Genomic DNA, 14,194 nt, shown 5'->3' with positions numbered 1-14,194 from the left:
AGCATAAACAGGTGGGAGTTGTCTTACCACCTCTGAGAGGCCAATTAATTAAGAGAAAACAAACTTTTGAAGTGATAATCAAGCTAGCTCAGTACAGACAGTTAGATAACAAGTGTGAGAATACTTACAAGGGGAGATAGATTCAATGTTTGTAATGGCTCAGCCATTCCCAGTCCTTATTCAAACCGGAGTTGATCGTGTCTAGTTTGCATATCAATTCTAGCTCAGCAGTTTCTCGTTGGAGTCTGTTTTTGAAGTTTTTCTGTTGTAATATAGCCACCCGCAGGTCTGTCACTGAATGACCAGACAGGTTAAAGTGTTCTCCCACTGGTTTTTGAGTATTTTGATTCCTGATGTCAGATTTGTGTCCATTACTTCTTTTGCGTAGAGACTGTCCGGTTTGGCCAATGTACATGGCAGAGGGGCATTGCTGGCACATGATAGCATATATCACATTGGTAGATGTGCAGGTGAACGAGCCCCTGATGGTATGGCTGATGTGATTAGGTCCTATGATGATGTCACTGGAATAGATATGTGGACAGAGTTGGCATCGGGGTTTGTTACAAGGATAGGTTCCTGGGTTAGTGGTTTTGTTCAGTGATGTGTGGTTGCTGGTGAGTATTTGCTTTAGGTTGGGGGGTTGTCTGTAAGCGAGGACAGGTCTGTCTCCCAAGATCTGTGAGAGTAAAGGATCATCTTTCAGGATAGGTTGTAGATCTCTGATGATGCGCTGGAGAGGTTTTAGTTGGGGGCTGAAGGTGACAGCTAGTGGTGTTCTGTTATTTTCTTTGTTGGGCCTGTCTTGTAGGAGGTGACTTCTGGGTACTCGTCTGGCTCTGTCAATCTGTTTTTTCACTTCAGCAGGTGGGTATTGTAGTTTTAAGAATGCTTGATAGAGATCTTGTAGGTGCTTGTCTCTATCCGAGGGATTGGAGCAAATGCGGTTATATCTTAGAGCTTGGCTGTAGACAATGGATCGTGTGGTGTGTCCTGGATGGAAGCTGGAGGCATGTAGGTAAGTGTAGCGGTCAGTAGGTTTCCGATATAGGGTGGTATTTATGTGACCATCGCTTATTAGCACAGTAGTGTCCAGGAAATGGACCGCTTGTGTGGATTGATCTAGGCTGAGGTTGATGGTGGGATGGAAATTATTGAAATCATGGTGAAATTCCTCAAGGGCTTCTTTTCCATGGGTCCAGATGATGAAGATGTCATCAATGTAGCGCAAGTAGAGTAGGGGCGTTAGGGGACGAGAGCTAAGGAAGCGTTGTTCTAAGTCAGCCATAAAAATGTTGGCATATTGTGGGGCCATGCGGGTACCCATAGCAGTGCCGCTGACTTGAAGGTATATATTGTCCCCAAATGTGAAATAGTTGTGGGTGAGGACAAAATCACAAAGTTCAGCCTTCCACACAAACTTCCTCATGGATAGACTTTACAAAAACTAGACAAGCCATTTACAAGACAAACTTTGCCTCTCTACAAAGGAAAAAGGACACTAAACTATCTAAACTGCTACATGCCACAAGCAGCCACAACAGCAGTTCCCTTAACCCACCCAGCAATATTGTTAATCTTTCCAGCTATACTCTGAGCCCAGCAGAAGAGTCTGTCCTATCTCGGGGCCTCTCCTTTTGTCCCTCCAGACCCATGAATATGATACAGTTCTGCGGTGACCTAGAATCCTACTTTCGACGTCTCCGACTCAAAGAATATTTCCAACATACCTCTGAACAGCATACTAACCCACAGAATCCTCCCTACCAGCACTCCAAAAAAAAGGATTCTGCGTGGACTCCTCCGGACGGTCGAAACAACAGACTGGATTTCTACATAGATTGCTTCCGTCGACGTGCAAAGGCTGAAATTGTGGAAAAGCAACATCACTTGCCACATAACCTCAGCCATGCAGAACACAACGCCATCTACAGCCTCAGAAACAACCCTGACATCATAATCAAAAAGGCTGACAAAGGAGGTGCTGTTGTCATCATGAATAAATTGGAATATGACCAGGAGGCTGCTAGACAGCTCTCTAACACCACATTCTACAGGCCATTATCCTCTGATCCCACTGAGGATTACCTAAAGAAACTACACCATCTGCTAAAAAAACTCCCTGACAAAGCACAGGAACAAATCTGTACAGACACATGCCTAGAACCCCGACCAGGGGTATTCTATTTGCTACCCAAGATCCATAAACCTGGATATCCTGGACGCCCCATCATCTCAGGCATTGGCACCCTAACATCAGGCTTGTCTGGTTATGTAGACTCTCTCCTCAGACCCTACGCTACCAGCACTCCCAGCTATCTTCGAGACACCACTGACTTCCTGAGGAAACTACAATCCATCGGTGATCTTCCAGAAAACACCATCCTGGCCACTATGGACGTAGAAGCCCTCTACACCAATATTCCACACAAAGATGGACTACAAGCTATCAGGAACAGTATCCCTGATAATGTCACAGCTAACCTGGTGGCTGAACTTTGTGATTTTGTCCTCACCCACAACTATTTCACATTTGGGGACAATATATACCTTCAAGTCAGCGGCACTGCTATGGGTACCCGCATGGCCCCACAATATGCCAACATTTTTATGGCTGACTTAGAACAACGCTTCCTTAGCTCTCGTCCCCTAACGCCCCTACTCTACTTGCGCTACATTGATGACATCTTCATCATCTGGACCCATGGAAAAGAAGCCCTTGAGGAATTTCACCATGATTTCAATAATTTCCATCCCACCATCAACCTCAGCCTAGATCAATCCACACAAGCGGTCCATTTCCTGGACACTACTGTGCTAATAAGCGATGGTCACATAAATACCACCCTATATCGGAAACCTACTGACCGCTACACTTACCTACATGCCTCCAGCTTCCATCCAGGACACACCACACGATCCATTGTCTACAGCCAAGCTCTAAGATATAACCGCATTTGCTCCAATCCCTCGGATAGAGACAAGCACCTACAAGATCTCTATCAAGCATTCTTAAAACTACAATACCCACCTGCTGAAGTGAAAAAACAGATTGACAGAGCCAGACGAGTACCCAGAAGTCACCTCCTACAAGACAGGCCCAACAAAGAAAATAACAGAACACCACTAGCTGTCACCTTCAGCCCCCAACTAAAACCTCTCCAGCGCATCATCAGAGATCTACAACCTATCCTGAAAGATGATCCTTTACTCTCACAGATCTTGGGAGACAGACCTGTCCTCGCTTACAGACAACCCCCCAACCTAAAGCAAATACTCACCAGCAACCACACATCACTGAACAAAACCACTAACCCAGGAACCTATCCTTGTAACAAACCCCGATGCCAACTCTGTCCACATATCTATTCCAGTGACATCATCATAGGACCTAATCACATCAGCCATACCATCAGGGGCTCGTTCACCTGCACATCTACCAATGTGATATATGCCATCATGTGCCAGCAATGCCCCTCTGCCATGTACATTGGCCAAACCGGACAGTCTCTACGCAAAAGAAGTAATGGACACAAATCTGACATCAGGAATCAAAATACTCAAAAACCAGTGGGAGAACACTTTAACCTGTCTGGTCATTCAGTGACAGACCTGCGGGTGGCTATATTACAACAGAAAAACTTCAAAAACAGACTCCAACGAGAAACTGCTGAGCTAGAATTGATATGCAAACTAGACACGATCAACTCCGGTTTGAATAAGGACTGGGAATGGCTGAGCCATTACAAACATTGAATCTATCTCCCCTTGTAAGTATTCTCACACTTGTTATCTAACTGTCTGTACTGAGCTAGCTTGATTATCACTTCAAAAGTTTGTTTTCTCTTAATTAATTGGCCTCTCAGAGGTGGTAAGACAACTCCCACCTGTTTATGCTCTCTGTATGTGTGTATATATATCTCCTCAATATATGTTCCATTCTATATGCATCCGAAGAAGTGGGCTGTAGTCCACGAAAGCTTATGCTCTAATAAATTTGTTAGTCTCTAAGGTGCCACAAGTCCTCCTGTTCTTCTTTTTATTTTAGAGAAAGGGGTTCACGGGTTGTTAAAGTTTGGAAACCACTGCTTTAGACCTAAAGTTAGAGCTGGTAACCAAGGGAGGGAAAGGAGTTTTTAAACTTTTATGAAATTAAATGGTGAGACCTGATTAACTTTTAGCTCTATGTTCTTCTAATTCGAATGCACAGTTTGTTTAATTGTTCCTAGTCTCAGCCCATGGAAGACACGGACTGGGGAAACCAAACCACCATCATGGAATTCATTCTCCTGGGATTCGGGGATCTCCCTGACCTGCAAATTCTTCTCTTCCTGCTGTTCCTAGTGATCTACACCACAACTGTGGCTGGGAACACCCTCATTGTCCTGCTTGTTGTGGCTGATCAGCACCTGCACACCCCCATGTACTTCTTTCTGGGGAATTTGTCCTGCTTAGAGACCTGCTACACCTCCACCATTCTGCCCAGGATGCTGGCCAGTCTCCTGACTGGGGATAAAACCATCTCAGTCAGTGGCTGCCTCACACAACTGTACTTCTTTGGTGCTCTGGCATCTACAGAATGCTATCTGCTAGCTGTGATGTCTTATGATCGGTATTTAGCAATATGTAAACCCTTGCATTATTCATCTCTTATGAATATCAGGTTTTGTCTCCAGTTGGCTGCTGGGTCATGGTTAAATGGGTGTTTAGCTATTACCATCTTCATATTATGTGTGTCACAGTTCATATTCTGTGGTCCAAATGAAATTGACCATTTCTATTGTGATCCCATCCCACTGATAAAACTCTCCTGCGGGGACACTCGCCTGATCATATTGGTGGATTTCATTCTAGCCTGTGTATTCACCTTGCCTCCATTTCTACTAACCCTGATGTCCTATGTGTGTATCATAGCCACCATCCTGAGAATCCCGTCCACCACAGGGAGGCAAAAGTCATTTTCCACCTGCTCCTCCCACCTCATTGTGGTGACAATTTTCTATGGGACACTAATGATTGTCTACATGCTACCGAAAGTTGATACACTAAGAGTCCTAAATAAAGTGCTCTCGCTTTGCTACACAGTGCTGACTCCCCTGGTGAACCCCCTCATCTACAGTCTGAGAAACAGAGAGGTCAGGGAAGCCTTGCACAAAGCGCTCAGTAAATACATAACTTTCACAAAGAACATAGAGAATCCTAGATAATAACTAAGCTCCAGATTTTTCAAAGTGTTTACCCCCCAAGTGAGATTTTGAAATCAGTGGAAGCACCAATATGCTTTTGAAACTCCCAAGAGGTACCTAAAATACCTTTGAAAATCTGGGCCTTAGCCTGAGGTTTTCAAAGCTACTGGGGTGATTTGGGCAAAAAGTCCCCATTGCAATTAAGTTGAAAACTTCCATTGAAAATCTCATTGTCTGTGTTAAAAAATAGAGATAATCTGCATGGAGTTACTGAGATAGAGTCTCTATGGTTCCTCGCTGTGTTCATGTAACACAATAGAAGGGAAAGTGAGGCTGTAGACAACTCCATCAACCTCTCATGTTCAGCACTGATACTTACAGTGGGTTAGTGTCTATTCTCTTTGAGATTCGCTAAACGTTCACTCTGCATGAGAAGGGTATGGCATCAGATTCTATATGGAACTGACATGTTGTGTAAAGCACAATCTCCACTAAATATCAAAGCAAATCCCTGTGTACATCCCCTGTTGTACATTGTTTCTCTATAGTTTGCAGTATTGTTGTAGCTGTATTGGTCCCAGGAGATTGTTTCTCTGTGTCAGATCATAAAACCTTGTAATCCAATTCAGAAAACCTAATACAATCAATGTGGAGACAAAATATCCACATGGTTTGCGTTTCCATGAGAGAAGCCATTTTATGTCAAAATATATCCTCGACACTGCTGTGAGCAATTGGCAAAAGGAAACTGCAGATGGCTCATAGGGCCCTTGGAGGTGGGGATGTTGGGCAAAGACAATGAAGCAGACTCAGAGCCCAGGTCAATGGGGACAGTCCTGACCCACCTGGGGGTTGCCAGGGCACTAGGAGATGCACACACATAGAGCTGATTCTGTTCCTGGGGCTGGGCCTGTCCAACAGTCACTGAGAAGGGACTCAGCACATGGCACTGCAGGGCAGTGGACACTCAGCTGCTGCCAAGTACATGAAGCAGTTCCAAGGTTGGGAGCTGCTACAATAAGTGTCCCCAAAACTGACTGCAACAAGCACAAGGCCTGGGCAGGCTCATTCTCAGGTCATGGTGTCTAGCCAGACACAAGTACCCCTTCCTCAGGGAGTGAGGCAACCTATGACCAGAGGAAGTGGCTACCACCTACCAACAGGCAGAACTCCTGTAATGCCAAACTCAGAAAAACAGATGAAATGTTTTTTAAAAATAATCTATTTTCAATTTCTTTTTTTGCTGAAACAAAAATTATTTTTTGCTTGGCTTTTCCATTTTGAAGATTTTTCCCCCCTACTTTCCTTTTCCATTGTTCTGGAAAAGAAGGGTGATGGAGGGAAAAGGGGGGGGAATGGGAAAAAATACAAAACAATGTTTTTCTTTTTAATTACTAAAATTTAAAAAGAAAGAAAGAAAGAATTTCTGGTGTTTTCTACGACTTATTCATTGGAAAAGGAGGGGATAAAGGTAAACCGACAAACTATTTTTTTCATTGTTTGAAAACACAAAAGGAAAGCATTTTCATTTTCATTTAGTCAAAAGAATTGACAACATTCCACAACTTTTTTTTTTCTAAGGTAAAACATTCCATTTTTCATGAAGCTAATTAAAACCAAAACACACAAACAAAAAATGCCTGCCTCTATATGCAACTTGTGTGTGAACTGAAACAGTGAAAATTGATCATTCGTGAAATTGTGCCTATTGCTATCCCCATCACATACCCCTGCAATCCAGCTACTGCTCATTACACTCACATGGGCCACAGGCAGCCAGTCGTAAAGAGAGGCCACCGGACAATTCACCATGAACATCATTATCACTGTTATCTGGGCTAAGCCTGGCTGTGACCAGCTCCAGCAAAGCAACAGCACCGGGCTCACTGGGCCCATTGATTCCAGGGAGGTTGGGCAACCACAAAGAAGCAGACTCAAAGACCAGAGAGTCCTGACCCAGTTGGGGGTTTACCAGGGCCCTAGGAGATGTGCACATGTAAAACTGAGGCTGTTCCTGGGGCTGGGCCTATCCAACAGTCACCAAGGAGGGACTCAGCATGTAGCACTGCAGGGCAGTAGCTGCTCTGCTGCTGCAATTACACAAAGCAGTTCCAAGGCAGGGAGCCACCACAATGAGTGTTTCTGAAACTGACTGCAAGAAGTGCAAGGTATGAGAGGGCTTGTTCTGAGAGCATGGCCACCATCAGTCTTAGGTACCATAGAAAGCTTTGCAGCTCCATGCAGGCCCCACTGCAATCTATAGCTGTCTGAGACCCATAGAGTGGGTCTATATAGAGCTCTCTGAGACCCCCATGACAAGGAATTATTTCCAAATATATGGTTTCAGAGTAGCAGCCGTGTTAGTCTGTATCCGCAAAAAGAACAAGAGTACTTGTGGCACCTTAGAGACTAACAAATTTATTAGAGCATAAGCTTTCATGGACTACAGCCCACTTCTTCGGATGCATATAGAATGGAACATATATTGAGGAGACATCTCCTCAATATATGTTCCATTCTATATGCATCCGAAGAAGTGGGCTGTAGTCCATGAAAGCTTATGCTCTAATAAATTTGTTAGTCTCTAAGGTGCCACAAGTACTCCTGTTCTTTTTCCAAATATATGACTGCAGTGGTCATCACCAGGTGGCACTGTTACACATTATTTTAAAAGTGTGTGGTTTTGTTGGCATACGAGCAGTGCGCAGCCTTTAAGAAATTAGTGTTAGATTTGTGATGCAGTTTCTTTTTGCAGCAAGCAAAAAGAGTTTGTCTTCTGCTTTCATGTCTCTAAATACAGTCAAATATTGGGGTGGAGAGGCTTCTTGGGAACCAGGAGTTGGTACATGGGTAGAGATCCCCACAAGAGGGATGTTGTTTGTGGCCACCTCTGCTCCAGAACTGGTGTATATAGTGTCCATGAGCAAGAAATTACCCACACTCTATAACACCACTTTCTCCTTGTGAACGAGCTCCACCTTCAGCTCCCAGAAACCCAGACTGGTTGGCCCTCTTTGTGGATGAAGCAGCACACATGGTACATATGATGGGGATTCCACAACCTCCCTTGGAAACCTATTCCTGAGCTTAATTACCCTTAGAGTTGTTTGTAGTGTTGAGGTAGCGGTGTTGGGCCCCGGATATGAGAGACACAAAGTAGGTACTTTTCTTTTATTGGACCAACTTATGTTGAATCATAGAAGATTAGGGTTGTAAGAGACCTCACGAGGTCATCTAGTCCCACTCCCTGCTCAAAGCAGGACCAACCCCAACTATAACATCCCAGCCAGGGCTTTGTCAAGCCAGACCTTAAAAACCTGTAAGGATGGAGATTCCACCACCTCCCTAGGTAACCCATTCCAGTGCTTCACCACCCTCCTAGTGAAATAATAATAATTAAATGTAAATTAAAAGGAATTGTCACAAGACTGAAATGCCTACAAGCTGCATGGAGAATATTTAAAAACACCATAATAGAGACTGAAGCTAAATGTATAACACCTCCCCCCGCAAAATAGTAATAAAAAACAACCCATTAAGAGGATCAGAAAAATGCAACCATGGTTAAACAACAGAGTAACAGAGGTGGTTAGAGGCAAAAAGATATACTTTAAATATTGAAAGTCAAATCCTATTGAGGAAAGTAGAAAAGAGCATAAATTATGTCAAGTTGAGTGTAAAAGTATAATTGCACAGGTCAAAAAAGAATTTTTTGCAAAAGATACAAAAACTAACAGAAAAAAATTAAGTACATCAGAAGCAGGAAGCCTGCCAAACAAGCAGTGGGGCCATTGGACAACAAAGGTGCTAAAGGAGTACTCAAGGAAGTCATGTCCACTGTATAAAAGTTATATGAATTCTTTGCATGAATCTTTACTGCAAAGGATGTGAAGAGATTCCCACACCTGAGCCATCCATTCTTTTTAGGTGACAAACCTGAGGGACTGTCACAGATTGAGATGTCAATACAGGAGGTTTTGGAACAAAATGATATATGAAACATAAATAAGTCACATTGGACATATGGTATTCAGCTAAGAGTTCTGAAGGATCTCAAATAAGAAATGTCAGAACTACTAATTAGTTTGTAAACTATCATTTCAATCAAACTCTGTCTCAGATGACTGGTGAATAGCTAATGTAAAGCCTATGTTTAAAAAAGATTGCAGAGATGATCTTGGCAATTACAAGGCCGGTAAGCCTAACTGCACTACCAGGAAAATTACTTGAATCTATAGTAAAGAACAGAATGATCAGGCATATAGATAAAAAACAATATATTTTGAAAGAGTTAATATGACTTTCGTAAAGGGAAATCATTCCTCACCAATCTATCAGAATTCTTTGAGTGTGTGAATAAGCATGTGGATACAGTGTACTTGGACTCTCAGAAAGCCTTTTATAAGGTCACTCACCAAAGGCTCTTAAGTAAAGTAAGTATTCATGGCATGAGGGAAGGTCCTCTGATGGATCAGTAACTGCTTAAAAGATAGGCAACAAAAGGTAGGAATAAATGTTATGTTTTCACAGTGGAGAGAAGTAAATAATCAGGTCTCCCAAGGACCAGCGGTCTTACGCAGTATGGCCTCCTTATGTTCTTATGAATAGGTAGCTCATGCAATTAATAAATCAAAATTTAGCGACGCTGAAGAGAAAAAAAAGTGCTTTCCTTACTTATGTGTTTGTCTAGATACTAAGCAGATGGAGATATCTGGGTACCCAACCCTGAAACGTGGACAGGAGTGGGTTATGTTAATGCTATTGGCCCATTTATTCCAAAGCAACAGCTCTGAGGAGAGTCACTTTATAGTGAGGATTGCAAATCATCCTGGGTTTGCCCCTTACAAAATCTACCTCCAAATAAGATGAATTTGAATACTGCTACATAGGTAATATTGACAAGTATAATCCGAAACAGAGAAGGAATTTGCAGCTCCTCCAGATATCTGCAGTCATCAGTTATCATCATCATGATTAGGTTTTTATGTGAAATGATATAAGGAAGCATTTAATCCACTTCAGAATTTACGGTATGAACTGCTTTCTTGTGTGATAGTGAAAATCTAGACTCCTGTGCTTACAGAACACTAAAATATTCAACAAGTAGGCATATAGTGAGAATAATTACCATTAATTTTAACAGAAGATATGTGCTTGAACACATTACTGTGGATTGAATTGCTTAATTCAAAATTTTAGCTGAAGTATTTATTTTTACGCCTCCAAGACCTGACATTCTTGCAGTTGTCAACTGTGCAATGTTGCAAATCATTGTTCTGCACCAATAAGGCACTAGATGAGATATGAGAGGAACAATTTGTCTGATCTCTCATGTCACTATTGGGTCAGTAGGGAAGTGGGCAGTTATCATTATTGATCTGAGAGGTCATAGGGAGGTTGGAAAGGATAGCAGCGTTCAGTTCTAGGATGAGATACTTGTCCAAGGTCTAACTTTAGAACTAAAAATAGGGCTGGTAACCAGGTGAGGGTGAGGAATTTTTAAATTTTAATGGAATTAAATGGTGACACTCTATGTTTTTCTGATTTGAATGCACAGTTTGTATACTTGTTCCTAGTCTCAAACCAGGGCTGACACAGACTGGGGAAACCAAATGGCCATCATGGAATTCATCCTGCTCGTATTTGGGGATCTCCCTGACTTGCAAGTTCTTTTCTTCCTCCTGTTCCTAGTGATCTACATTTCAACTGTGGCTGGGAACACCCTCATCATTGTGCCAGTTGTGGCTAATCAACACCTTCACACCCCTATGTACTTTTCCCTGGGTAATTTGTCATATTCTGTGGCCTGAATGACATTGACCATTTCTTTTTTGATCCCATCCCATGGATAAAACTCTCCTGTGGGGACACATGCCTGACCATATTGGTGCATTTCATTCTAGCCTGTGTATTCACCTTACCTCCAATTCTACTAACTCTGATGTCCTACGTTTGTATCATCTCCACCATCCTGTGAATCCCTTCCATCATTGGGAGGCAAAAGACCTTTTCCACCTGTTCCTCTCATTTCATTGTGGTGACAATTTTCTAATGGACACTCATGATCGTCTACATGCTACCGAAAGTTGATACACTCAGAGTGCTGAAGAAAGTGCTCTTGATTTGCTACACAGTCCTGACTACCCTGGTAAACCCCCTGTGAAGGTTCCTTCCCCACTCTGAACTTTAGTGTACAGATGTGGGGGACCTCCATGAGAAGCTCTAAGCTCAATTAACAACTTAGATCTGGTCTGGCTGCCACCACTCCCAAGCACTAATTCCCTTCCCTGGGTAGCCTTGAGAGACTTCTTCATCAATTTCCTGGTGAACACAAATCCAAACCCCTTGGACCTTAAAACAAGGAGAAATTAACCATCCCCCCTCCTTTCTCCCACCAACTCCTGGTGGATCCAACTCCCTTGGATCTAAAAAACAAGGAAAAATCAATGAGGTATATAAAAAAGGCTTTTAATTAAAGAAAAGAAAGGTAAAAGAAAACCCTTTGGGACAGATTAGCATACCAGCTACTCTCACAGACAACAGATTCCAAACACAGAGGATGTTCCCCTGGGCAAAAACTTAATTACACAAAAAATACCCAAACACCCAATTTGATTATTCCTCTAATTGCACAAGACAGGTTACAAAGAAATAAATATAAACTTAGGATATATCTACACTACGAAATTAGGTCAAATTTATAGAAGCCGGTTTTATAGAAATCGGTTGTATACAGCCGATTGTGTGTGTCCCCACATAAAATGCTCTAAGTGCATGAAGTCGGCGGACTACGTCCACAGTACCGAGGCTAGCGTCGACTTCCGGAGCGTTGCACTGTGGGTAGCTATCCCACAGTTCCCGCAGTCTCCACCGCCCATTGGAATTCTGGGTTGAGATCCCAATGCCTGAATGATGAAAAACAGTGTCGTGGGGGGTTCTGGGTACATGTCGTCAGGCACCTCCCCCTCCGTCAGAGCAATGGCAGACAATTGATTTGCGCCTTTTTACCTGGGTTACCTGTGCAGACAACATACCACGCCAAGCATGGAGCCCGCTCAGCTCAGCTCAGCTCACCGTCACCATATGTCCTCTGGGTGCCGGCAGACATGGTACTGCATTGCTACACAGCAGCAGCTAATTGCCTTTTGGCAGTAGACGGTGCAGTATGACTGGTAGCCTTCATCGGCGAGCTGGGTGCTGGCAGACATGGGGCTGGAAGACGTGGGGCTGCATTGCACACAACAGCAGCCCCTTGCCTTTTGGTAGAAGATGGTATATTATGACTGGTATCCGTCGTCATCGTACTGCAGTGGCTGTCAATCATGGGAACCTGGGCAGTCTCGATGATGATGGCTATCAGTCGTAGTATGCTATTTTCTGCAAAGCGCCCAGTATTTTCTGCCAAGCACCCAGAAGATGCTGAGGGCTATCAGTCATGCTGCACCGTCATCTGCCAGCTTAAGATGTAAATAATAGATTTCTTCTGTATTCATTTGCTTCCCCCTCCCTCTGCGAAATCAACGGCCTGCTAAACCCAGGGTTTTGAGTTTAATCTTTGCGGGGGGGCCATTCTGTGTGACAGTTGTTTGTGTTTCTCCCTGATGCACAGCCACCTTTGTTGATTTTAATTCCCTGTACCTGTATGCCATGTCGTCACTCGGCCCTCCCTCCCTCCCTCCCTCCCCTGGTCCGTCAGATACTAGTTTCACGCCTTTTTTCAGACCAGGCGCCATAGCTAGCACTGGGACCATGGAGCCCGCTCAGATCACCACGGCAATTATGAGCACTATGAACACCATGCGCATTGTCCTGGAGTATATGCAGAGCCAGGACATGCCAAAGCGAAACCAGGACCAGCCGAGGAGGCGATTGCAGCGCGGCGACGAGGGTATTGAGGAAATTGACATGGACATAGACCTCTCACAAGGCACAGGCCCCAGCAATGTGGAAATCATCATGTTACTGGGGCAGGTTCATGACGTGGAACGCCGATTCTGGGCCCGGGAAACAAGCACAGACTGGTGGGACCGCATCGTGCTGCAGGTGTGAGACGATTCCCAGTGGCTGCAAAACTTTTGCATACATAAGGGCACTTTCATGGAACTTTGTGACTTGATTTCCCCTGCCCTGAATCGCCAGAATACCAGGATGAGAGCAGCCCTCACAGTTGAGAAGCAAGTGGCGATAGCCCTGTGGAAGCTTGCAACGCCAGACAGCTACCGGTCAGTCAGGAATCAATTTGGAGTGGGCAAATCTACTGTGGTGGCTGCTGTGATCCAAGTTGCCAGGGCAATGAAAGACCTGGTGATATCAAGGGTAGTGACTCTGGGAAACGTGCAGGTCATAGTGGATGGCTTTGCTGCAATGGGATTCCCAAACTGTGGTGGGGCCATAGACGGAACCCATATCCCTATCTTGGCACCGGAGCACCAAGCCACCGACTACATAAACCGCAAGGGGTACTTTTCAATGCTGCTGCAAGCCCTGGTGGATCACAAGGGATGTTTCACCAACATCAACGTGGGATGGCCGGGAAAGGTACATGATGCTCGCGTCTTCAGGCACTCTGCTCTGTTTCGAAAGCTGGAGGAAGGGACTTTCTTCCCAGACCAGAAAGTAACCGTTGGGGATGTTGAAATGCCTATCGTGATCCTTGGAGACCCAGCCTACCCCTTAATGCCATGGCTCATGAAGCCGTACACAAGCAGCCTGGACAGGAGTCAGGACCTGTTCAACTACAGGCTGAGCAAGTGCCGAATGGTGGTGGAATGTGCATTTGGACATTTAAAAGCACACTGGTGCAGCTTACTGACACGCTCAGACCTCATTGAAAAGAATATCCCCATTGTTATTGCTGCTTGCTGTGCACTCCACAATATCTGTGAGAGTAAGGGGGAGATATTTATGGCGGGGTGGGAGGTTGAGGCAAATCGCCTGGCTGCTGATTACACGCAGCCAGACACCAGAGCGGTTAGAGGAGCACAGCAGGGTGCGGTGCGCATCAGAGA

General features: G+C 44.2%; 1 protein-coding gene across 1 annotated transcript; it reads left to right on the top strand.

Moving 5' to 3' along the window:
- Positions 1-1,410: 1,410 nt before the first annotated feature.
- LOC103306592 (uncharacterized) lies at positions 1,411-5,207 on the top strand. Its single transcript, XM_065565208.1, has 2 exons — positions 1,411-2,629; positions 4,246-5,207. Exons 1-2 carry the CDS (start codon positions 1,654-1,656, stop codon positions 5,205-5,207), a joined length of 1,938 nt encoding a protein of 645 aa, XP_065421280.1. The 5' UTR covers positions 1,411-1,653.
- The last annotated feature ends 8,987 nt before the right edge of the window (positions 5,208-14,194 follow it).

This window comes from Chrysemys picta, chromosome 13 (genome assembly GCF_011386835.1).
Source record: "Chrysemys picta bellii isolate R12L10 chromosome 13, ASM1138683v2, whole genome shotgun sequence".
NCBI classification, from domain to species: Eukaryota; Metazoa; Chordata; order Testudines; family Emydidae; genus Chrysemys; species Chrysemys picta.
Note: the sequence above shows the minus strand (reverse complement) of the source record. Positions and strands in the feature narration are given on the sequence as shown.